The sequence below is a fragment of the Poecilia reticulata genome, linkage group LG5 (genome assembly GCF_000633615.1).
Source record: "Poecilia reticulata strain Guanapo linkage group LG5, Guppy_female_1.0+MT, whole genome shotgun sequence".
In the NCBI taxonomy this organism is placed as follows: domain Eukaryota; kingdom Metazoa; phylum Chordata; class Actinopteri; order Cyprinodontiformes; family Poeciliidae; genus Poecilia; species Poecilia reticulata.
Genome location: NC_024335.1, coordinates 20,469,024 through 20,494,890, shown reverse-complemented (window position 1 = coordinate 20,494,890; position 25,867 = coordinate 20,469,024). Strand labels below are relative to the sequence as shown.

Here is a 25,867-nt window from a genome sequence, read left to right as displayed (position 1 = left end):
CATTAGCTGATTAATTAGTCAGGATATCAGCTCAAGTAGTCAGCCTGTAGCTGCTAGATTGGCATGCCTTATGAAACTTGCCTATTATAATTTTAAAACAGTTACTTCACTAAAAGAAAAAGTGTCACTTCTTTAGGTTTCATACTATGGCTGTGTTTCTTTCAGTAATAACTATTTCAGCAAAGTCACATTTTTTTTGTGCGAGTGATGGAAAAGTCCTTTTTTCAGCCAGCTAACCGGCAGTGTGCAGCCACAAGTGGGAGCGAGGGAACAGTTTTGTGTCAAAAACAAACAACTTCAAACCAACGGAAAGATGTAACTAAAGATTTAGGGATTTTAAAACTTTTAAAACCTTGGTGCACCAATAGTTAGCTTATGCATACAGTGTATATCTCTATTAATTAAAATATAATTGAAAAGGTAATTTATTTCAAATATTCAACTATTCAACACAAAGTGACACATTTCAAAAGTTTATTTCTGTTGATTTGTAACCTATATCATGGATACGTCTCTGTCTGGGTTTTCTGGGGCCCGTTTAAACAGAACCGCTTTTTAGTGAAACCATAACATTTGATGCTTGTTTATACATCTCCAGCAATCGCAGTCTCTGATGGACGCTTTTTGAAACCAGGTCTTCAGACTGAAGCTTTTCGGGAATAACTCCACAAAAGTGTGAAAATGTAGAGAACAAAAGGCTTGAGGATTCGCTCCTCACATGAATGGGCAGATAAACAAAAACAATGATGGGTAGCTTTGTGCTGCTTAACCTTTTCAGTTTAACACAACTTCTGAAAAGGAATATATATTTGTTACATAGACACTTTGTTCATCAGAGACGGATTCTTGTTTTCTAAATGAGGGGGAAGCTGAGGTGGAAGCTGAGGGTGCACCTGCGTGTTTTGATGACATGCTAAAAATCCCAGCGCCACGTAGACGTTGGCATGACAACTTCGTCCGATACACAGCGTCTTGGTAGTGTCGTCTAAACGTGGAACGTTTTCCCACAATACATCCAGAAATACAGGCAGTTTCCATAGAGCGGTCTTGTGCAAACGTAACCAAAGAAACTGCTATAATTATCAAAATTAACAAACACCTGAGATATTTCACTCCATACATGGAGTATATAACCAAAAAGGGTTCACCTCTTCATAGGATTTATTTTTAAAAAGTAACTGTTCCATTAGGTGCGTGGGGTTGAGCCCGACCTGACAGCGCTGCAGATGCAGTGTGAATAATCCGTCCCTCAGGCAGTCAGGTCTGAATGCAGGATTGTAGGCCATGTCACTGGATACAGGGACATTGTTAAGGGAAAGCAGAGCAGACACTGAGGAAGCGGGCACTGGCAACTTCAGTCGCAGGGCTCCTTCAGCCTCACGAAGACCCGATTGACCCCCGAATGCATGCTTGGACATCAGCACACAAACTTAAAAGCAAAACGGTGAAACTAGTGAGCCTACAGGCAACACAACATGGGAGCAATTAAACAGCAGCCCCCTCTTATCAGCAGGCGACTTTCCCTGGGAAGAAAAAGAAGCTCGGGAGGTTGTTAAGCGGATATGGGAGGAAAATGCGGCAGGAAGTTATCCTTTTACGTGTGTTTATTTGCCTGTTTCCCATTTCCTGTTAAATACGCAGACACTTTGCGTGCCACTCACTGAGTGTATAAATATAGGTCACTCGTGATGAAAAGCTTGAAAACGAAACCAGTCATGTAATTAGAAAAAAGTCTTGAGGAGAACATTAATTAAACAGATTTAACGGTTTACTGCGGTTTCTGCAGCACTCTGAATTGATTTGATCTTGTCTTTTGCTTGGAAAGGTCTTAAATACAGATCTGCATCAACTCTGATCGATCTATCCCTTGTTCGATAAGACCTGTTGTGAAGCAGCCACTGGTGGTTTATACAGTTTCTCTTTAGAGTCTTTTTAGCCACAATCTACTCTACTTCCTGTTGCAGTTGGCGGTGTGAACACGCTGAAAGAGAGACACTCAGCGGCTGAAACATACCCCTGGGGAATGGGAGCTATTTGTTTTAAGTCTCAGCTGTACCAAGCAGTCCTACAGAACCACAGTCACCTCCCATTCTCAAGTTTAATCCGTGAACCTCAAATGGAGTCCTTGATGAAGATCTGTTAAAATTCACAATTTATGGCCGACAGAATCCTCTGACCTCCTCCAAGTGGCACAAGGAAACTCTGGGAACGTGGCAAACAGTAAGAGCCGCCAATGTCCAATGAAGCATGATTCAGTTGGGTCACTAATTCATCACATTACTATAAAAAGCTGAATCAAACCATTAGCTGACCAGGAAGGGCAATAGTCATTTGAATCAGCTTTGTTTGACAGCCCCTTGTGCTAGGATGTCCCCTGTAAGGAGCCAAAGTCATCCACACCTGATCAAACTATAAAACGAGGAAGGTGTCCTTGGCCAATGGATGAGGCATATCAAGGAAGGGAGTCCAAAAGGGAATTATAAAAACATACATTCTAATAACATCTGCAGACCCTTGACAACCACCACGGTTCCTGCAGTGTCTGAAGCCTCCAGCCATTTGTATATTGGATTCCTTCTGGTTGGTGTCAAAGTATCAACAAGCAGCAGAAACGCACCTAAGAGTGCCACCACCGTGGTCTCATGCTCTTCCCAGATGAAAGAAAGAAGAATTCTGGGTAAGCCTTGATGCTTATTGATTGCTTCCTCTGAGCATGCCCTGATTGGTGGTAACTACTTGGATACATTAAGGGGGCAAAGGGACAATTCCGAGTATCGTGATGGACAAGACTTTGAATCGTGTAACACCACTGGCTTGATCAAATCAAGGACATTGGTGCCTAATGGACACACACTTATAGGACACACACCAAGAAAATGCAGGAATGATGTAGCGAGTTTTCACTCAAGAAAGCAAAGCTAATATTACAAAGTTTTAAAAGTTCTACGATAAAAAAGATGTGTGGGGATATGTCACATTACTGCTTCACTTATTCATGATTGTTTTTTTTTTATGCTCGTTTTATTTTAGAGCGTGATTTCAAAATGCACACAAAAGCCAGAAGCCAGAATTCAGATGCTTCAATCCTAAAAGCGCTAAAACATAAAAGCACATTTGTATGATCATCTTTGAATTTGCAATTATTTTTAGCACACAGCTAAACATCTATCTGTCCTCATGCAAATCCAGGGGAGTTTTGAGTGGAGCTTTTGTACTTGCATTTTCAACACTGAGGGGTGAGATACAAGGGGGGTGGGGGGGGGGCATTTCTTTGTGTTTATGTCAGGAACAATAAGAAAGTGAAGTCCACTGCTTTTCACACAGCTTTGTTAGACACTTTGCCATGCACATGTTCAGAGTTGACTAGACGCAAGGTGGCAATGCAGGGAGAGGTCTGTGGAGATGATTAAACTAATACTGGCGTGAATAGAAACGCCCATTGTCCTCCCTCTCCCTCCACCTGGCTGCAGCTGTCCTTTCTTGTCACCTCACCCAGTCTTAAAACCTGAATGCAACATTCAGCTCCCACTGTAAGCAGACCGGTGATGAAAGGAAACTCCCAGCCCTGCATCATGAAATCAGCCATACAAAGATCGCATGGCACAGACACGTTTTCCCTTATCAATAAAGTGAGGAGCGCCACCCATATGTTGCAAAACAACATGCGGGTGCATGGGTGATCAAGCACTGAGCTGTGACATCCAGGCGCGTTTTGTGATGAAAATGATACCAAAGGATGCATCTGAATCTGACTGACCGCCTGCGGGTACAGACACAATGTGGTCTGCCAAAGTCGGCAGATTTCCAGCAGCGGACAGACGTCGGAGGCTTACCTCAACGCAACCTTCACACAGCAATCGCTCTGGCTCGCCATGGTCGCTCTCAAGGTTGTCGTGGACTGTTCCGGCCGTGCTGTGTTTTTCAGCGTGGGTAACGTCCTGCTGCTTACAGCTCGGCTCTCTCAGGTCACCGGGAGCAGCCGTCAAGACCTGCCAGCGGCGGCTAGGTGCCTCCTCACCGCGACCCCTCTTGTCGTCTTCCTCTCCTCCGCTGAGGCGGTCATTTCTGTCTGTCTGCTGTTTGTCACATCACACAGTTCGAGCCGCTCTTCTCCTCTGCGTCTGCCTCTCTCTTTCCGTGGTCTGTTTCAGTCGCTACATCCTGTTTAAACTGCCTGTAAGCGAAGCATATGTGCACTTCTCTGCAACCACAGCGCTTCTCTGGGCGATCAAGCTGAATGAGCGCTCACACCGCGCACGAGAGGGGGGGGTGGTGCCGCGTTCACGGGCAGTCGGAAATGTAGTGTCGTCGCTCCGAAATCATTCCATTCAAATATTTATATTTGGTTTCACTTGAACGTGGTTTTAAAATACATGAATCGAATACGGTGAGCTAATAGCCATTTTTCATCAGCCAGATTGTTTTATGAAGACACTATAAGCTGTTTAGCTGCACTAAGTGTCCTTTTATAAAACTAATGCAAAACATATGTGGTTATTTTTTATATTTTATTTCTTTGGGGCCCTAAAAAGCTATCTCAATCACCACACATTATAGTTGTATTCATCCATTTATTCGTTATGCAACAAATCTTTACTGCAGCACTTTGTTTATACTTATGTTAAATGGGTTTTACTAGGTAGAAAAGGTGGAACATAATAGCCAGTATGCTAACATAGTCAATGGCAAGAAAGTTTACTCAGAAAGCCTGGTTATCCTAATATATATAAAACCACTTGCTGGCTGTTAGTTTTGACACTATTAGCAGTTGTTCAGCTTTTGTGCCTTGGACCAAGTCTAAGCTCTGCAGCAAACTGCAGAACAAAGAAATCTATCACAAATAAAAATTCATTCTGATCTTATTACGATTAAAAGAAATGAAAGATAATGCAGGTGCTGGCCAACATAAAGTACATAAAAATGTTCTCATACTTTTATCTTGCTAATCTATTAGGTTTGATACACTGTTTTTTAGCTGGTTTTGTAAAATTTAAAGTAGTTCTAGCAAAGTTAAATGAAGGATATATATGTATTTATATCCTACCATAGTTATGAAAGTAATCCGGTAAATATATATCAATCAATCAATCAAGGGGAGACAAAGGAATTTACTCCAGATAAAAGTTAAACTAGCAAACAACAAAATATACATAATTAAACATAACTTATGGGTATCAAATTAAAAGAACAATAAAACTAAAGTTTTGTTTAATTTTAATAAGGTTAAATTAGGAATAAATAATCTAAATCACTACAGGTCATCTGAAAACTAAAGCAAAAAGAAAAACTACTAAGATTTATACTGCCCTCATGAACTTTTGCAATTTAAACATTGCGCTGTCCTAACAACGCAACGCTGTTATACTACCACTGCTATGCTAGCAGTAGCATAGGAAATACTACTTCCTATCGCAGCATTAAATAATACGAAAAGTCAGTGAAAGCAGCATAATCGCGTTTGATTGACATGACATAAAGCCATAGGCTTTATTAGTCCCGCCTTCTTTTAAAAGTACACACCTATCCGCAGGCTGCAATCACGTGTTGGTCCCGCCCACCAAACACACCCACCGTCTGCTGTAAAGATCACCGGGCCTTTCTGAACCCTCTCTGCTGCGGCGGCCACATCTGAAGCCCATGAAGCTGCAATAAAAAGATCGTGATGGTGAGGAGGGGCCATCGGTGTGAGCACCTTGGGGTCAAAGGTCAAAACTTGTAAAAGCCCATTATGTGCAAGCTGAACGGAAAGCCTGGCTGGGTGCATTTAAGGGAAGTCGCACGAAACACTCTTCCTTCTCCTGACTAACATTTATTCAAAAGGGGAAATTGGTGCCTTTTCTCTTTGTTACGTCAAACAATTTCATATTGTGAATTTTTTCAGTTTTTTTAACATTCTGATCTGATGTACGTTCCCCCTTAATAAAATGAATAATACATGCAAATTGAGCAGGTTGAAGATGGAATGGGGCTCTAAATAGACCGATTACAGCCAAAGTCACCAAATCTAGGCCTATATTCCCTTTTAAATCCTCAAAGTTTGACTGTGTGCTGCGATCTTAATATCCCTAGACCCAGTTTCCAAATGTGCCAAATCACAGAATGTTTCCTCAACACGAAAATTAGTAAATTATTAAATAGCAGTAAATGCATTTCGGAAGTAGGTCAATTTTGCTAGAGAAGAAGGGGTTAAGTTGAATCTGTTTTGCATACAAAATATATATATCCTTTTTATTGACATTTATTTGTACTTGTTGCAAGAGGAGCTTGCAACAAGTACATCTGTAGTAAATTTCAGCTTCAAAAAAATCTTTCAAATATGTGCAGCAGCAGCTTAGGTTGCCAATACCATGAGCCAGCCATGTATGTAAAATTAATGTACAGTACCACACTTCACTACACTTATAGCAGTGCTGCAACTTGTGAGGAACTCACATCTTTTCAATCTTTATCCTTGGAGTCCATCAAAAGCCTTGATTCCCCAGAGGAAGTGATCATAATTGACCAACAGCTTGCAGCGCAATACTTTCTCTGGGCTATTTCACAACATCATGCTGATCCGTGGGCTGAGCAGTGAGGAGTTGGCACCGTCGTCTGTTTCCTGATCACAGCAGCAGACTCACTGGATTCAGAAAATGGGCTGAAAAGTCACTTTTCATGACAAAAATACAGTGCGTGTGTGAGCACTAGCATGAACTATAAACGCATTTTGTGTAGTTAAAGAGGAGCTTACAGCGTTTGTGTGTTGGTGTGCCAGGGACCAGGTGGCAATATTAGTGCTGCACAGGCAGCGGTGCTGGATTCCACACAAGATTAGCAACCAGATATAAGGGTAAAACTGCAATCCTGCCAGATCCACAGGGGAAACAATTGCAGCCACCACAACTGGAACGACGGCACACAAATCAAAGGGCGACGCACCTAAACGAACACACATTTATGCACATCATAGACTTTCAGACTCTATGAACCGTTATGTAATTACGCTACCCTGTTTTCTTCAGCGTTCCTCTTCATGCATTTCTGCAGTATGTGATTCGTCATGTGAGATCTACATAAAAAAAAAAATCTTCAGCATTTCGATAATATAAGCAGCATAGCGTACACCGCGTGGGTTAGAAAACCCTGAAAATGGTCTAACTTGGCATCTGTAAGACCAACACATAATCCTGTTATTTACAGATACATACAGTTAAATTACCAGCAACATAATACCATCAGAGGCGCTGAAATAAAGTAGTCCCAGTTGCCCCTAGGTTGCATCAGCGAGCTTTAGCGGTTTATTTCTTCGGCTCCGGTTAAATGCTTTGCTTCCTACAGAAACATGAATTCAATGCGAGCAGTCTGCTTTTGGGAGAACATCCACCAGATCCTGCCTTCTGAAAACAAAGATGAGTCACGCGTGTGTTCTGTATACTGCAGTTTTTGTTTTTAGGGTATTTTTAAACACTGAATATATCATTTTGATTATGACACATTAAAGGGTGAAATACATTGACTTGGTGCAGTTTCCATTAATCCTTTATTGGAGCTAAAGGAGAAAAATCTCATTAAATCGGTTTGTGTGGGTGTTTCAGCTAAAACTAGGATGTTTTGCCCCCTTTGAAGTGTGTTTCTTGGGATAGTATGTCATACATGTACACAAATTAGGATATTTTATTGCTCCGTATTTAGACTGATACATCTTTGCGTCAATTTTGACCAGCTTCTGTGCAATTGCGCCTTCCCGCAGCATGATACTGCCACCACTTTATTTCAGAGAGCAGATGTTGTAATCAGGATGACGTGTAGTGCTCTGCAACACACACATCACTGTCAGATATTGGCCAGCTCAGAAGTTGACACGAGCAAACGGAGAAGCTGCATGTCTGTCGAACTTTACTCTGGGTGAGAACTAGAGGTGGGCGGAGGGCAGACAGGAAGGCATGAGGAGGAGCAGCGAAGACATCGAGAGGATTCGGAACCAGGAAGAGGAGGGTAGATGTTCGGCGTAGAAGCCAAACCAGGAACACAAGGGAAGGAAGCAGGGGAATGATTTCAACACAAACTGTGAGAGAGCCAAGCATCTCTGATGGACAGTGAGAGGTATAAGCCCGTTTACAGAAGAAGGCCAGGAGGAAATTAAATGGAGCTAGTTTAGCAATGAAGTGTGGAACAATATGTGACAGTTTTCTGTCTCCTCTGCCACTTCCTTAAAGCTGCCTTGATGTGATCGGATGAGGTGCAGCTGGAACTTGTTAACTTGATTGCCTGCCTGCAGGAGGAAACACAGCACACACACACACACACACACACACACACACACACACACACACACACACACACACACACACACACACACACGCACGCACACAGTAGTACATCTTTCTATTTTCAAAAAGGACTTTGCATTCATTTTTCATTCATTTCTACGGCCTAACCCTTACACTTACCCTGGACATAATCATTACCAATGTCACAAACCTTAACCAAACCTCTATTCACGCCTTAGTCCTAAACCTAACCTCTAACCATTACCAATGCCTTATTATCCCTAAACTTCATTTTCACCCTGCCTCCAATTCTAACCCACAGCACAAAAACAGGGGGTCATACATTGGTCTCCAAAGTTCCCATCAGTCTTGAGAAGGTTAGTGAATATACCAGAGAAGGTCCTAAACAGATTACATAAACAAGCGCGCACACACACAGAGAATTTGCAGACAGAACTAGCAAATAGGTCATCCTTCCAGAGTCTGTCCATTCAGGCAGACGGCCAAGTCATAGTAGGTGTGGAGTTGCCCCGTGTATTTGCAGACGATGTGCTGAACATTGTTTTGCTGAGATGTTCAGATTTTAACCCTGCTTTTAACTTCCTCACTGCTCAAACTCTGACCAGTTTGGAGTACTGTGGTGTGTATATTTAGATGCATCAGAGTCTGACTTCCTCTTAACAAGTTTGCTCTACTCTGTGTTGGCCTATATATCGTGAGTCAACTACAATGGTTGGTGTCCTGCAACTTTTAGATGCGTCTCTGGTCTAACCCGAGTCGAATGGCTAAATCACCTTCTGAGTTGGCGGTCAAGTTCTGCAGAGTCCTGCGAATTAGCTCATTATTTGACTCAAGTGTGTCGAAGCAGAGACATGTCTGAAAATCGCAGGACACTTCAAGACACCTGGTCTAATCAAATTAAGTGAATTGGAGTTTGTAGCTGTTTGACAAAACATGAAGGATAGAATTACATTTTCAAACCTTTGTATTTTGTAGACTTGAGGCTGGAATAAGAAGAGGTGCATTGCTGAAATAGAAATAAAAATGTTTGCCTCCATTTTTTTTTTTTTTTTTGCTCTGAACAATGTGAGTACTTGGCCAAGTGTCATTAAGCGTTCATGGATGTTTGACACTGGCTGTGTTTCATGCATGTGTGCAACAGAGGAACAGTGTTTTAGATTTATCCGTGTCAGCTGCAGTGGTGTGAAACAGAACAGCCTGCTGCTAAGAGCTTGGCAGCGTTGCATTTTGTCCCAACATCCTGCACAACTCTACTCACATCTTTCAAACACGAGAAAGCCTTTAGTGGGTATTAACACGAATTAACAATAGCTCTAATTCCTTTCCAACGTCATTGTACAGGGATCTCAAATTTAGTGAAGAAGTCTGAAAGATGGACCAGAAGTATTTAAAAGTGAGTTCAGCACTGCAGCATCACTGAAATGTGTGATTTTCTTTTTCCAAAGCTACGATGCTTCTTGATTAATGCAGATGTTTTACGATTAAGAAAATCCAGTAGTTGCTTCTAAGGAACACACTGGATCAAGTATGTGTTGAAATTACTTGCTACAAATTTGAAGTGTTGGTGTAGGGTTGGGAGGGCTTCCGAGCTTATTTTTCATGAGACGTACTGACTGCTTAAAAAAAAAAAAAAAGAGAAAAATTATGAAAAATGAAACAAAAAGGAAAAACAAAGACTTATTAAAATGAAAGGCTTTCAGTGAACACTGCCGTGCCGAAACCAATTCCACATTACTCATCCTGATCGGCTGATTCTGATGAAATCTTCCTAGCATACATCATCTCAAAGGGGAAAAAAAATTCTCTGTTAACATAAAACTTTAAGACTTATGGTGAGGGGTATAAATATATACCTGATATTAGCACAATTGTTAGTGGAACGAATCCAGACCACACATTTTCTGCACAGAGCGAATCCAGCTTGTTTAGTTCTATTCAGGGATTACCCTAAAAAAAAAGAAAAAAAAAGCTTTTTACCAACAACAAAAACACTAAAGTGTCTGCAGTGGATAATTACCAACAAGAAACAGGTGTAAGAAACAAAGTAGAGTTGTCAAATTATTGTTCATTTAAAATCAAAGGTTTCAGAAACACAAGAGCTTTAAAGTCCAAGTCTGCACAATGGTCTGCCTTTCATGTCATTTCCTGTCAGGCATTCACCCTCTCATGACTCCCTGGTACCAAAGGAAAAAAGGGCCTTTGTCGTTGAACCTGACAGGATTGTCAGGCTGCATGAGCAAAGGTGCCTTTACTGCCAAGGTTGCCCATAGTAAGACAGCTCTTTTAAAATTCCAGAGGACTACGGGACCAAAAAATAAATAAATTCTCCTGTGCTGATCTGGAAGCTCCAACTGACTGTACATAAAGATTCAGGAAGGTTCTCAACCTCAATCCAAATGAAGGCCTTTGCTGATGCCGACTGCAGTCCAATAAGATGGCATGTGCAAAAGATGGACCTAAAGAAGAATAACTGTCTTCAAAAGTCAAATCTCCTTCCAAACCACCGAAAGGTGGGAGAAAACATCATTCTTTGACCACTGTTCAGAAATATTTGCATAATACATATGTAAAGAAATTTGCGATGCAATTAACAGAAGCGGTTAGATCAGCCAATGAACAGCCTGCTTATATTTCATTCTCCTGGTCAGGCTTCTTTTTATTTACCATTTTACAGTCTGATTATCGTCCAGCAGCACAACAAAAAGCAAATGTTTTCAAGTCACAAACAATCCGATATTTTATGATGTAATAAAGCTCCTCAAGCCAGTTGAGATCTCTATTCAACATTAAGAAGACTGCCAAAAAAAAACAGCTGCGCAGTGGGAGGACTTGTACAAAAAAAACTTTAAAAAATGTGCTCTGCCTTGTGTGCTTTCAAATACTCTGACACTGATCAATGAAAAGATGGTAGAGACATTCCACGACTAATCTGCAGCTGTAATAGCTGAAAAAGACAAACAGCACTGCATTTACGCATCGTACCATGACGGAGCGAACAGCTGTACAAGACATTTCTGAACCCAGTTAGTGCTGAAACGGAGCAGAGCTAAACAGCAGCATCTGCAGAGGAACTGAACAGAAATCCTGCATATTTCGAGCTGCGGAGCGGTATAATTAGAATGTAAATCTGTGGAAGTATCTGAAGAGCAGAGTGTGAAAGCAGTGATGTAATGTAAAGCTACGTGGAAGGTTCTGGCTGCAGATCACTTACGCATCCCTGAGCAGATTACCAGTCCAAAAAGAGAGAGGGGGGGGGGTTATTGGTTGTGACCGATCAGAGATGAGTCCACCACAAAGTGGACCTACATTTCAGAGTCCTTTCCCGCAGGGCAACTTAATGACTCGCAGTATTTCTCTCGGGTCTCTGACTCTCCCTGATGGGCCGTGAGCAAGAGGCGGATGGGTGGAGGGGTGAAGGTGGCTCACAGTGGTCGGTCGCTGCGGGTGAGGGGGGTGAGGGGTGGAGGGGGGCAGGGAGGTAGTGACCGAGACGGTGGTGCAACACAAGCACACCGAGACCAGAGCGTGACGAGAGGAGAAGGACGGTGGAGTCGCAAAACCAACAGAGACGTCTCTGCGCGCCTAAATGTTGCTTATAGTCGTTCTGCAGGAAGCAATGACCTGCATAGCTGCTACTACATGTGGAAGAGTGTTTCTGCCATAAATGGTCAGCCTCAGAGAAGGTTTGTTTTCTTTTTCTCATTACAATTCACAGGTTCAATCAAGTGAACTCAGAGTAACATTTTATATCATCTATTCACCATCTTGGGCATGCAAAGAAAAATTTGCACAAAAAAAAAACTCCCACAAAATCCACTCCCCCTCTAACCACCAATGTCCACCTCTACACACACACACACATACAGTTACACACACATTAAATATCACTCCATTCTGAATTAGAAAATTGGATTTCTTCTCCAGATAACTTGATTATAAGCAGCCTCTGCCTCACACCAGGGCCTGCATCACTTAATAAAGCTCGAGTGCAGTGCCCTGTCGGTGTGTCCACATTCAGGCAGAAAGAGAAACTACTGCATGATCGTAACTCATAATTCCTTTTGTATGTACATTGAAAGAAGCATGACTAAACCAAGCCAAAGGTGAACAAAAAACATAGCTTCATTCTAGGCGGTGACAGGATTAGAAATCTTGTAAAACAATAAATCTGTTAGGATTAGGGGTATGAAAAGATGCCTTTTTAGTCTACACATTCCTGTGTTCTCTTTGTGCAGCAACATGAAAAACAAACACTGAAAACAAAGATTTGAAACTGAACTGGAAAACTACACAGAAAAAAAAATACTTGTTCACGTGCATGTTAGTGTCAGAAAACTTACAGCTAGCTTACTAAACTTTAAATATATGGCAACATTGTTGGTTTTCTAAGCAAATTGATTTGTTGTCACTTCTAAAATTGCTTCAGTTGAATTACTGTAGCAGCAGATAGAGACCGCGTGTTCTAACATGACAGAAAAAAGAGCTTTCAAAATTTAAAATAGTTATTTCAAATACTCAGGTGCATACTTTGCGGGGAGGAACAATAAGGAGTTGAGAGTTTCATCGACTACTGTTCGCCACTTTAAATGACTAGCATGCATGAACACGGTTTTAGACGTCTGGGGTACAATTCTTTACAATGGCCCTAGAAAATAAAGGAAAAGGGAATACTTGTGGGCAGTTGTTTAGCTCCATCTAGTGGCCGACTGTGATAAAAGCAGGAACTTATCTCCTCTATTGCGAGCAAATAAAAATGCTATTTAATTTAATTTAAACAACTTACTATTTAAGTAATTAAGTTGTTTAAATTAAATTAAACTTTTTATATATATATATGACTCCATGGTCATGGCAAAAACATGTCATAGGCTTGTTTGTGTTTTTTAATTGTTGCTGACCTATATGGAGTCCATCCATCCATTCATTCATTCATTTTCTTTCACCCTTGTCCCTCAGTGGGGAGCTGGCGTTCCGGGCGGGAGGCGGGGTACACCCTGGACAGGTCGCCAGTCTGTCGCAGGGCAACACAGAGACACACAACCATGCACACACACACACCTAGGGGCAATTTAGACAGACCAATTAACCTAACAGTCATGTTTTTGGACTGTGGGAGGAAACCGGAGTACCCGGAGAAAACCCACGCATGCACAGTGAGAACATGCAAACTCCATGCAGAAAGACCCCAGGCCGGGAATTGAACCCAGAACCTTCTTGCTGCAAGGCAACAGCTCTACCAACTGCGCCACTGTGCAGCCCCTATATGGAGTCATTGTTATTATTGTTGTTGTTAAGGAGGCTTTGCAGCTACAATTCATGGAGCCACCATCCCTGAAAGATCTACTCTTTATCAGAGGTTCCATGAGGAAAACGAGAGACAAAGATGAGCAGAACTAGTTATTATAACATAACGATGACGCAGAAACGTACCAGTAAATCTATCCAAGACTGAAAAGTCCTAAGGTGGAGGGCAATTTGTTTGAAAATTGCAAATCAACAAAAAAATAAAAAATTTTAAAAAACCCGCTACCGACTGCAAGAACAGTCTCTGTTGCCATATTAGGCTATTTAAATAACCACATTAACCAACCATCCAACATTAATAAGTCTATTTTAATTCTATTTGGATAATATTGTTTAAAACTCTTCGTGAACGTACGCATTAACTGCATGTGTGTTTATCTGTGTTTGTGTATTGTGAACAACTTACGGTGTCATGTTTTCTGTCTTATTTTATTATAGTATTGTATCCATCTTTTGCAACTTGGGGAAACAGATGGGAGTTAGCTTTTGATGGCACAGTGCACCAAAAGCGCCAAGCAAAATGGTGGCATTTATGTTTGAGTTGCACCTCCCCCCGACCCCCCTCCCCCCCCTTTTTTTTTAATATACCTCATTATCACAAAGCTGTGTAAGGCGGCTGGTGGTACTGGATGCGCGTCTCACTCTTCAGCGGATCTTTTAGCCATTAATGATTCATTGTGTGAAGACCACAGCCTCCCCGGGGAAGAGAACAACTATCGCCTCCACATGAGGCTCAGGGATAAAAGCCACTGCAGCCCGTCCGCTGCTTTTACGGGGACTCGTCGCCTCCGCAGGGCAGATGAGTCAGAGAACCTCCTGGTGTTCAGCACCGGGGAGCTGTCCGTGGTTTTGAATCCTCTTGACGCAAGACGACAGGCTTCTTGGGCGCCTAAAGAGCACATGAGAGTCATCTGAACGGGAGAAGGAGGGGCGGGGGGGGGGGCGTGGGGGTGAGGATTCAACTTAACTGAAGACAAGGAAATAACTTTTACCAGTTTGCCTCTCGTCGGGATGCTTCCTGCTCAAGAAGCGGCCAAGATCTACCACACCAACTACGTGCGCAACGCCCGGGCCATGGGCGTCATGTGGCAGGTGTTCACCGTCACCTTCGCGGTCATCATGGTGGTGGTGTTCATCCAGCCCTACTGGATCGGGGACAGCGTGAACACGCCGCAGGCCGGCTACTTCGGCCTGTTTCACTACTGCATCGGGAACGCGCTCACCTCGGAGCTCACCTGCAAAGGGAGCGCGCTGGACTTCGGCTCCATCCCGTCCGGGGCCTTCAAGACAGCCATGTTCTTCGTGGGCATCTCCATGCTGCTGATCGTGGGAAGCATCGTCTGCTTCAGTCTCTTCTTCTTCTGCAACGCCGGGAGCGTCTACAAGATCTGCGCCTGGACGCAGCTGGCCTCCAGTGAGAGTTGGATCAGAGTTTTGTCCGCTGCAGATTTAGTCTTTAAAGTGTTGCCGCGATAAACAGATGGAGGAATGTGTGATTAGAGCTAGGCGGGTGTATTCAACACACAATAAAATAACCCTAATTTCTTGAGGTGGAGGTTATCAAATTGTTACCTTCTACTTTGTGGAGTAATGTTTGTTGCTGTAATTGCAGCCTCGTTTTTGTCTGGGTTCGAATTTGCGCATCCAGAAAGTGAAATCGTCCGTTCCTCATTAGAAAATGCAGCCTGCACTAAATCACGTTTCTGGTGTGGATCTTTTTTTTTTATTTATTTGTGTTTTGTTACTACGAAAGTATCATCAGTTTTGATTGTGCAGTTTCTGTTAAATAAGTCGCTTTCAAGTATGAAAACATGCATCTGTCAGCTAGATTTGATGGAGGCCTTAAAATAACAGCAATAACTTTTTTTTTTTTTTTTACACATTAGACATCCTAGTGAATTGCATCTGCAATATAATGTACGATCAAACTTGCTTAACAAATCCAGAAATCACACTAAAGGTATTGACGAAATTGTGGGCAATCAATCAATAGCGCAGAGAACGCAAATTAGAGCGAAGCTCAATTCTATTCAGAGCTGCAAATGTTTGGCAAACCTCGACCAACGTGTGAAAGTTCAGCCTCTCTCCTTCAGAAACACTTTTTTAAGAGGCAGGAGAGAAACATGAGTGCGGCTTGGAAACACGATGCGGCTTGTGAACAGACGTGCCTGCGAGTGAAAGGATGAGCCTGTAATGAAACGAGCAATGAGATGCAAACCGGAGGTGTGCTGTTACACACTCTGCTCTCACTTTTCATCCCAACACACACCTGCTGTCTGTCCATCATGCGTCTGTGCGTTACAAAGAGGTGCTTGGTCAGTTTGAGACCATTTAAAGTTTTCTTTAAGGGGGAAAAAAAAACGGCATTAATGGAGCAACATTAAAGTTGCTGTTGGGGAAAGGTTAGCACAGACGTTATGAAGTTGTTATTTCAGTAAGTAGTGCCTTTTTTGTTGTTGAATTCAAAGGAGTTGGGAGTGTTAATGAGGAGCTTTGAATGTGGGCTAAATACATTAAACATTTCTAAATTAATGGCAGAATGACCCAGAACAAAACTTCTGATTTAACTTAAAGTAAATTTTTTTATGCTAAAATGTCTCAATTAATTTTTTTGTTGTTGTTTAGGGGAAACAAAGTCAGCTGAGCCCTTTGTGAGAATTCAAGTTTTTGTGGGAAGTTAAGATCTGAGACGTGAGAGAGTCGAGTTTCACTTCACGTTAAAGTGAGATTACACAAACCTGACTGCGGAGTCAATAATGGATGAATAGCTTCGTCTTTCTGTGCTACAAAGTTGCTAAGCAACTTAACATTGAGGGGGTGTGTGGAAGTTTTATTTCTCTGCTGAATACCCTCTTTTTGCTTTATTAGTACGGTAGTTGCTTTTCATTTTTATCTGAAGGAAATGGTTTCTAATGTTGCATTCTCAACATGTGGAACATCATTTTTTTTTTTTTAGTCTCGACACACACACACACACACACACACACACACACACACACACACACACACAAAATCAAAAATAGTGCCTCTTTCTGTTGGTTGATCGCATGGCTAATCCAAGTTAAAGCTGTGCGCCGTGTGTGGCGGCAACCACATGACAAGCTGAAAACCTCATCGCGCATGAATCCTCCTGCAAGTTAAGAAGGCTTTGCAGGTCAAAATGTTTCAATCAACAACAAAATTTCGACACACCTCGCCACTTTCCGTGTCTCGCACCTGTCCAGGTACGTGCATGGTGATCGGCTGCATGATCTACCCCGACGGCTGGGACTCGGAGGAAGTGAAGCGCATGTGTGGCCAGCGGACTGACAAATACACCCTGGGCAACTGCACGGTGCGCTGGGCCTACATCCTGGCCATCATCAGCATCATGGACTCGCTCATCCTGTCCTTCCTCGCCTTCAGCCTGGGCAGCCGGCAGGACAAGCTGCTGCCAGAGGACTTCCAGGTTGAGGGGAAGGGTAAGAAAGATAAAGACCTGGTGGGAGAATGCTGAGGAAAGAGGAGGAGGGATTTTAGCACTCAGAAGTAGATGGACAGAGCCCAAGGAGGAATGACTTGAAATGGTTTAGATGGTTGCAAAAATACTTTTACCTTTTACACTGAAAAAAAAGAAAGACACAGAGAGAGAGAGGAAGAGAGAGTGGTCCAAGTAAGATGTGATTGGTATACGTGTAGAGCAGTGTGGGCATAATTGTAAAACAATTTATTTACATCCACTCTGGGCCTATCTATCTACCTGCAGTGCAAATTGTTCTTTGAGCCATCTAGCGGATCAATGCAGTAAGGATGCACCGGGTTTTTCTGTGCTTTGCCAACTATAAATGTTAAAACTTCTGACTCAGATTAAACATCTGATCTGACCAATCTTTTTTTTTTTCCCTCTTTTGACAGATAACGCATAGATCCGTGGTGAACACAATGAGGAGATGCAACCAGCTCAACTCCCAAAGAGTTTACAAGCAGTTTTCCAGAAACGACTCCAACAGAGCGATGGTGTTCCACTGACCTCTGGCTTCCTGGACTCCGTTGTCTCACGTCTACTCCTCTCATGTGTTAGGGAGGGATGGACGGTACTTGAAGGGACACTCCTCTTGTACCCCCTCCAATACTTGTGGAGGGCGAACATCCGGGGACGTTTCACTCCTGGACATTTCATCTCCACAGTTTGACATCTGGAAATATGTGTTGAAATATGAGTCGTTGTTAGTGACGACATTTGCTGCGTTTCCATTACAAATGTATACATATCTTTATTTATAATCCACTGAAGCTGAAAAACCACAACTTCTCAACTAGTGCTTCCATTAAATGAGAGGTGAAATCAAAATCACATTTGAATGACTGAACACGTGCACAAACTTTTTCCATGAGTGATTTTGACTTCATCTCTATTGCAGCCATTTTTAATTAGCTTAAGATCGCATGCCTCTGATGCTGGGAGAGAAGAACAATGTCATTGTTTTAACTGCAGCAAAATTGACATGAGGTTATATATTCTAAAAATAGATGAAAACATAAGACATTAAACAAGTTAATATTCAACTTCCTGTCCAAAGATATTAGTGTCTAATGGTGTTTTTAATGTTTTTTGGGGTATTCTGTAGAGAACTTCAGTCCCTTTGGTAATTTAAAGCGCTTCATAGATAAAGCTGGATTGGATTTGGCCATTTCTTTACTAATCCAGAAGTGTGGAGTCATAATTTAACACAAGAGTTTAAATTTCCAAAGCAGATTTTTTGTCATCTGGATATTAAATAATCTGCTCTGCATTGGTAATGCTACTTGCTTAATGCTTAACCGATCTCAGCTTTGTTAAAAAAACACCAACACACACAAGAAATGTCCAAACAGAGTTTATTCATAGATGTTTTCATAAAACATTTAATTTATTAATGCTTCACTTTTTTTGGCAATGATGACGTAATGCTGCAAAAATGTGTATCCATAAACCCAAAAGGACATATCTAGTAGTACCTTCTATAAATAACATTTCATAATATATATGTATAAATATATTTAAAACAGTAGAAAGCAAAAAAAAAAAAATGACAAAGAAAAAAAGTGTTATACAAAAATGCCATGGAAGTAACATGTAACTCGTCACAATGTCTGCCTTCATTTGTGAAAGTGAGGCAATGCAGACAAAGATTTCCAGTTGTACACATTTTTTAAGTTTTGGCATTTTTAAGAATAAAGAAAAAACAGAGTCAAGAAAAATATTCTCAAATTGCACAGTAGTTAGTACATTCACATTACTCCCAAAAGGCACTACTGGCTCAACAGATAGTTATTTTTTTAAATAATGAAGAGCTGGTGTGCAAACACTTCAAAATGCTTATCTGTCTGGTGCATTTTGGGTTAAAAAGTGCTCGTTAAACCTTCATGAAAACAACCTGTCACTTCATTCCAACAGATAATTTATGAAACAATGTCCAGCATATCTGGTTCCTCTCTGTGGTCCTATGTAGGGCTAAGGCGTTAAAATTAACAGCAGCCTCGTTCAGATTGCCTCTTCTCTCTTCACAGTGGAGGACGGTTGTTTACAGTGCAAGTTATTTCCGGTAAGCTTCGTAGTGTCGAACTGGCACGTTATACAAGTCACGGGGAAATGTTAAAATTTAACACATGAAGCAATCGTTTCTCAGAAACCGAGGGTCCAGACCCTCTCTATAAAGCAAGTGGCTTAGAATAAGGGGCTGGTCTTTACCAGGCTAGTTTGTTTCCTCTCTCCATTGCAAATACTGGATGTTTATCAGACACAGAGAGAAATTATGTACATTTCTTTGCAAAATAACTGCAAAGATTGTGAAATGGCTAAAAACTGCACAATAAAAATTGCAACGCCGTTGTAAACGGAGGCAGCTGTTCACGTAAACATGTAGCACTTCCTGTGATGGCTTCATGAAAACAAAACAGAGGGATGCAGAAGGCGTAATTCAATGTACCATAAGTATAAATCACTGATTAAAATGAATTCCCTGTCTCTCCATTTGTTGCAAAGCAACACTGAATGAGGATTCTTTGCAAACTGATAGATTAAAGCAGAAATCATTATGAATAATTGCTACAACTCGAAAATCATGATTTGGCCAAAAGATTGGACTTGAATAAAGAGTTTGTAAACAATTCCCACCCTGAGTCCTACTGCCATCAGCAGAAATACTTTGCTCCCATCAGAAACAACCAATCAGAGCCAAGAGGAGAATATTGGCTCTGTCAATCATGTGTGTGTGTGTGTGTGTGTATGCACCACCTGTCACCTAAAGTTACAGGAAAACATATTTCTGGTGTTTATAAGCTTTGGACAGGGGGTTGTGGTACAGCCCAGAGCGAGGGTCTGTGTTTTTAAACAGATGACTCTTCAGTGTTTTTCTCCACTAGGCGATCAGACCCAGGATCTCCGTTGACTTGGGGAGCTGGAGGGAGCATCTGCAAGTTCGATGACTCTGTCTGCCTCTGGGCAAAACAAAAGAGCTTCTTCTGGGGACAGAAATGTCAAAGTTAAAAAACAGTCAGTTAATGATTAGCATTACTATCCTATGGTTTTAAAATTCCAGTTCTGAGAGAGAAGCAACATATTTAAACCACTTTAGTTAGTGTTTTAAAATACACAAAAACTATTTGACTAATCTTTAGATTTTTAAATTGTGAATCAAACACTGTGGTTTCCTTTAAGGTCAGATAAGATAAGTTTACTTATAAAGCACATTTTCAGTAACAAGACAATTCAAAGTGTACACATGAATTAGAAGGAAAATACAAACAAAACAACAAATCAAAGGAAAGAGCAGAAGAAGAAAAAAGAAAACATAAAGTATAACCCCATGTTTAAGGATAAGTAGTCCGTGATTTATAAACTGACATCGGTTTCTCTGGACTCTTCTTCTGATAATGTTGATCTAAGGTAATGAGTAATTTCTCTAGATAAGCTAATAGGAGTTTCTCTGGATTCTACGTTTGTTCCAATTCCTGAATATATAAACTAGATGCTCATGTTACAAGTATAAGTATCCCATAACGTATAAGCTAGAAGGAATTTCTCTGGATAATAATAAGCTAAATATTGGTCTAAAGTAGTAAAAGTGTTACATTTAGTAACATCTTCTATGAAGTAGATGTTACTAAATGTTGACCTAACAAAGCTGTTACTGGTCTGGCATTATGACTCCATGCTTAATTAAGATTCACACATAAAAACCTTAAAATAAACCTTATTTTAAGGTGCTGGACTAGTATCTACAGAGCCTTCCAGGGGATATGGGGACATTTTTTTTCTTTTGCGTTCCCTCGCCAAAGGTTTTGCGATCCCTCACAATAATCTACTGATCAGTTCATGCGGCATAACTGAATACTGTAAGCCTTTCTTACGGTGACCGCCGTACTTTCTGCTTTAATACAAGGTTTTGTGAGATTTTTCCATGAATGTTAATATCTCCCTGTGAAATATCTGACCTATTATATCTTTTTCTTTTGTATAGAAAGGCACAACAAACTTATGATATTTACAGAAACTTCAAGTAGGAAAGACATAAAAATACATCCAAACTATTTGGACTGTTTCTGAGTTATTATCGCGGGGTAATCAGTCATCTGACGGTTTTGATTGTGTCTCTATTGTGTTCGTAGTCTGAATGGGGCTTTCAGTGCCGTTCCATCTGAGCCTTAACAGACATAAACATGCAGTAAATAAATTGATTTTCAAACTGTTTTTTTGCACCAAAGTGTTAATAATAATAAACATGTTTTCACTGAGGCTCTATAAGAGCCATATGAATGAAATAAGTAATTATTGATGTGACAGAAGCAGCGGCTTTGACACCTGGTGGTGGGCGTGTCGATGTGGGCGTGACTGTCATGAAGTATGAATGGGAAGGTGACTGGCTGCTGGCTCTGTGTGTATGAGGAAGCGGGTGGGCGGGGTGGTCAAACCTCACAAAGTTTGGAGCATGATAATAAAAATGTAATAAATCGATAATTGTGACAGAACAAAGAAGAGGTTTGGCGTTGATTGATACACAGACAGGTGAGATTCCCCGAGTTAACCCAGTGCGGCCCTCTACCACCTGCCGTGTTTTATAATAATAAAATGTGTTATTAACTCTTTGGTGCAAAAAAACTGATTGAAAATCGATTTATTTACTGCATGTTTATGTCTGTTAAGGCTCAGATGGAACGGCACTGAAAGCAGCCCTTTAAACCATTCAGACACGAACACAATAGAGACACAATCAAAACTGTCAGATGACTTATCACCCCGCGATAATAACTCAGAAATTAGAATGTATTTTCTTTCCGACTTACAGAAAGTTTCTGTTTATATCATAGGTTTGTGGTGCCTTTCTATACTAAAGAAAAAGATGTAAAACTTCAAATATCAACATTCATGGAAAACCCTTACATAACCTTGTATTAAGGCAGAAAGTACGGCGGCCACCGAAGGGCTTACAGTATTCAATTGTGCCGCATGAACTGATCAGTACGGTATTGTGAGGGAACGCAAAAGAAAAAAAAATTGTCCCCGTGTCTCCTGGAGGGCTCCATAACTTTCTATAAACTGAAAACTGAAAATGCTAAACCAAACACCTCTGAGATCAGATCCGTTCTAAGACGTGGTTAAATATATATAAGTGAACATAAAAAAAGACAGATAAATCTAAACATTAAATCTACACAGGTTGGAGGTATTTAGAAGGAGGTAATATTTATGGTGTATTAAATAGATGCACTTACCTTCCTTAGACAGCACAACAGCCCAGCAACAGCAATGATGGCAAGAACAGCAACAGCAGCAGAAACAGCAGGAGCAGCATCTGTGGTATCCATATTTTGGTCTGAAAAGATAAAACGAGAGATTATAAGAGAATATATCAAACATGACTTGTCGTCCTGATCCCTCCCGTGTCCAACAACCGGGATGTCAAAGGCTGAATAATCTCCTCAGGATGCAGGCAAGTTCTACAGGGTCCTACTAATGACATACTTATTGGATCCAGTTGTTCTTAAGCAGAAACACATCTAAACTTTTGGAGACGTCCAGAATTTTACGTCCCAGTTCTAATTTCATCTCTAAACTTGAAGTAGAGAACAGGCAGCTGCTTTCTGATGTTAATAAGCATCAATATGTTTTCCAACTGGTTCAAACCAAGATGTTTGCTACTCTGTGTCTTACCTTCACATGTGGAATTGGGCTGGATCGTCATCTTGTTTTGGGTCTTGCTGATCTGGTTGCTATGGCTACAGATGATGGATGAATTTGAGAGGTAGAGTCTGAGGAAAACCCCAGATTTAGTGACCTTTGACCTATCTCCTCCCTCCTGATGGCAGGCATGGCTCGTACATCTAATAGTGCTCTTGATCTCAGCGTCCCCCATGCTGCAGGTAGATGCAAGTCTACAGAAGGAGTTTGAGCTAACATCCACTCTCCGCTCACCTGGACACACTGGATCTGATGAGGAGTAACAGATGAGAGAGGCTTAAAAGACATTAAAGAAAAGTGAAGTCTAATAGCATTGTTCTGCGAGGTATTTAAAGTTTTCAGTTCTAAGCAGCTCTTTATAACGTGCATACATCAAATACTGAAAAACCTACCCTGGAATGAGAGATTGCAGAGGGTTACTGTGTTAGACTGATCTCCCCTCACCAGTGCAGAATAAACTCCACTGTCTGATTTCTGTGGACTCGTAAATATCAGCGATGTTGGAGTAGGAAGCTCCACTTTTCCAGTGAAAGGTTGGGTTATTATTGTTTGTCCACCCGAGTAACATGTTCCTATGATTGTAATTAAATTATAGAGCCATGATATAGTCTCAAAATCATCATGTTCCCTCAAAGTGATTCCAATCATCAGTCGAAAATTTTGGATCATCTCAGTGGAACCTGTTGAAACACAGCAAATTAATTTTAGGCAAAACAGAAAGCACAGCACCGCCAAATTACTAAATCCAATGGAAAAGTGTTTGGTCCCTTACAGATTTGTTCTGTTTTTGCTTTTTCAGATAAACTTTAATGTTTCATAAAATTAGTCTTAATGCGAGACAAAAAGAAGCCTGGCAATGAAATGATTATTTACTTTAATAACAACAAAGTTCTGAAAACAAACGCACCCCAGTTTAAAATAGTAGTTCCTCCTTAATATAACAAGTTTGCCATCCTCTGTGGCAAAAAATGGCATCAAGGCATTTGCAATAATTGTTGATGTATGTTTGCCATCACTGTGAAGGATTTCTGGTCCTCTCTTGGTTTAATTTGGCCACATTTAAGGTTTTTTCAAACATTAACAACCTGTTTAACATCATCCTGCAGTATCTCAAATAAATATATAGAGCCTTTATTGTCCCACAAAGGGAAAATTCAGGTGCAACAGCAGCATCAGGTTCACAGAAAAGTTCTTAGGGTTAAAAATAATGGTGACACTTTACTTGAAGGGGTGTGCATAAGACTGACATGACACTGTCATAAACATGACATAACATCTGTCATGAACATCAATAAGTCTTCATGAATGTTTATGACAGATGTCATGAAGTGTCATTCGGTAAATAACGACACTTTTAATGCAAAGTTGCTCTAAAAGTTGCATTAAAAGTCCATTAAAAGTGCCAACTTTGCATGATTTTGTAAATTATAATTTAATGCAAAGTTTGTATTTTTAATGGACTTTTAATGCAACTTTTAGAGCAACTTTGCATTAAAAGTGTCATTATTTACCTAATGACACTTAATGACAACTGTCATAAACATTGATAAAGACTCCTTTACGTTTATGACAGGTGTTATATGTCATGTTTTTGACAGTGTCATGTCAGTCTTATGCACAACCCTTCAAATAAAGTGTTACCAAAATAATATATAAAAACAAGATTTACAATAATCTTGTAAATCTGATAACAATATTGATATTAATAATAAATAATAATAATAATGTATTGTACAAGACTAACAGAAATCAAATCAAATCAAATTTAAGGATTCAGCCACTCAAACAACCTAATTCTAATTAACTTTTTTAAAAGGTAAAATCAAGCTAATTGAGTTCAAGTTCATTAAACACTTTTCGTTTTAATTTTCAAAAACAGATTTAAATGAAAACTCAAAAAGTCTCAAATAATAACATAACATTCAAGGAGACACTAGCTGGAAATAAAATCTGTCTTTAATTTATTACTTTTGACCCATTTCAGTCTGTTCTGTGTTATTCATTGTATAAACCACGCAAAAGTATCTAATTGCTGCGTATAGACAGTTGATTTCAGAAATTGAACTATGGCATGCTTAAAAAAAGAACACATTCTAATTATTTCTCATAATTCCTTTGTTACCTTGAATTTGTCCAGAGAATAACATCAGAAACAGCAGTAGACTGATGTATCTCATCTTGATCCAAAGAAATCCGACTGATCTGAAAGATTAAAAGACATGTCTGACAGAAATATTTTATCATTCACCTAAACAACCAACAGGTAAAATGAGTAGGTTCAATATTTGTATGGCGAGGGTAAATTCAAATATAACGATAACTTTAATTTAAAATGGATCATGACTAGGTTGAAATCCACATTCCTTAGGTAGCGGCACACCGTCACGTGACAGTCCGCCACCACAGTTGACAGCTTTAACATTAGTCAAGCTAGCAGCCAGGGGCTAAATGCTAGCTGGGCAGTCGGTTTTCTTATAGGAGCAAACCGTACGACCCACCATTTCTGCAATTCTTGCGAACGGATTTGTGCCCAAGATTGCATAAACCGAGGAAACGGCATCTTAAGGACATTTTGTTTTGAGTTAGCCGTTTGTTCCCGCTACGGAGTTTCTTCGGTATAACTTAAGAAGTTTCCAGGCACCGTAATAATCACAATGACCAAAAACAAAAGTATTTATGAAGAGTCTAACGCAGGGTCACGGGTATTTTCCGATTTAACCAAATACTTACTGTAATTTTATCATCTTATGGATCGTCACTTTAACCGGCTCTCCCCACCTCCAGTGTTTTGGATGAACATGTGTGTTCACAAGCATAGACATCAATACGTAGACGCCTCATGGAGCCCTGAGTCGTACGTAAAAGCGTCCGCCATCTTCCATGTGGCAGAAGGGCGATCGGAGCTCCTTAAGTCCTGGGCTGTGTGGACTTGTTTCAACCGTTTTACGAAACAAACTGGATTCATTAGGATTACCTTCCCCAGGTAAGGATGAAAGATCAGATTTACTTGACTTTACAGCCAGAAATTTGCTTCTAAACAGCCGGAAAATATTTCCCATGTAGCTAAATTGGCCCGAAATAACCGCTGAGAAAC

The 25,867-nt window shown here is 40.7% G+C and overlaps 3 protein-coding genes across 11 annotated transcripts in view; 1 reads left to right on the top strand and 2 right to left on the bottom strand.

Annotated features, from left to right (window-relative positions):
• The window catches only part of kif21b (kinesin family member 21B), a 68,529-nt gene extending 64,291 nt beyond the window's left edge, over window positions 1–4,238 (bottom strand). For all 8 annotated transcript variants that reach the window (XM_017304879.1, XM_017304885.1, XM_017304883.1 and 5 more), the window contains exon 1: window positions 3,834–4,238. In XM_017304879.1, coding sequence (XP_017160368.1) covers window positions 3,834–3,874 — 41 coding nt within the window. In that variant the 5' untranslated portion in view covers window positions 3,875–4,238. The remainder of the gene's footprint in view (window positions 1–3,833) is intronic.
• A 10,273-nt stretch (window positions 4,239–14,511) lies between these two features.
• lhfpl5a (LHFPL tetraspan subfamily member 5a) lies at window positions 14,512–18,119 on the top strand. The gene is made up of 3 exons (XM_008409304.2): window positions 14,512–14,988; window positions 16,799–17,035; window positions 17,469–18,119. The coding sequence occupies exons 1-3, from the start codon at window positions 14,586–14,588 to the stop codon at window positions 17,477–17,479; spliced, it is 651 nt and encodes a 216-aa protein (XP_008407526.1). The 5' UTR covers window positions 14,512–14,585; the 3' UTR covers window positions 17,480–18,119.
• Window positions 18,120–18,414: 295 nt separating this feature from the next.
• LOC103464906 (uncharacterized) lies at window positions 18,415–25,630 on the bottom strand. Of its 2 annotated transcripts, none has more exons than XM_017304602.1 (6): window positions 25,504–25,630; window positions 24,896–24,975; window positions 23,166–23,453; window positions 22,747–23,022; window positions 22,308–22,408; window positions 18,415–20,057 (listed from the first exon to the last, which is right to left on the bottom strand). In XM_017304602.1, the coding sequence occupies exons 1-6, from the start codon at window positions 25,593–25,595 to the stop codon at window positions 19,923–19,925; spliced, it is 972 nt and encodes a 323-aa protein (XP_017160091.1). In that variant the 5' UTR covers window positions 25,596–25,630; the 3' UTR covers window positions 18,415–19,922. The 2 variants fall into 2 exon arrangements, with proteins under 2 accessions (XP_017160091.1, XP_017160092.1); XM_017304603.1 differs by having other exon boundaries at window positions 18,415–20,054.
• Between the last annotated feature and the right edge of the window lie 237 nt (window positions 25,631–25,867).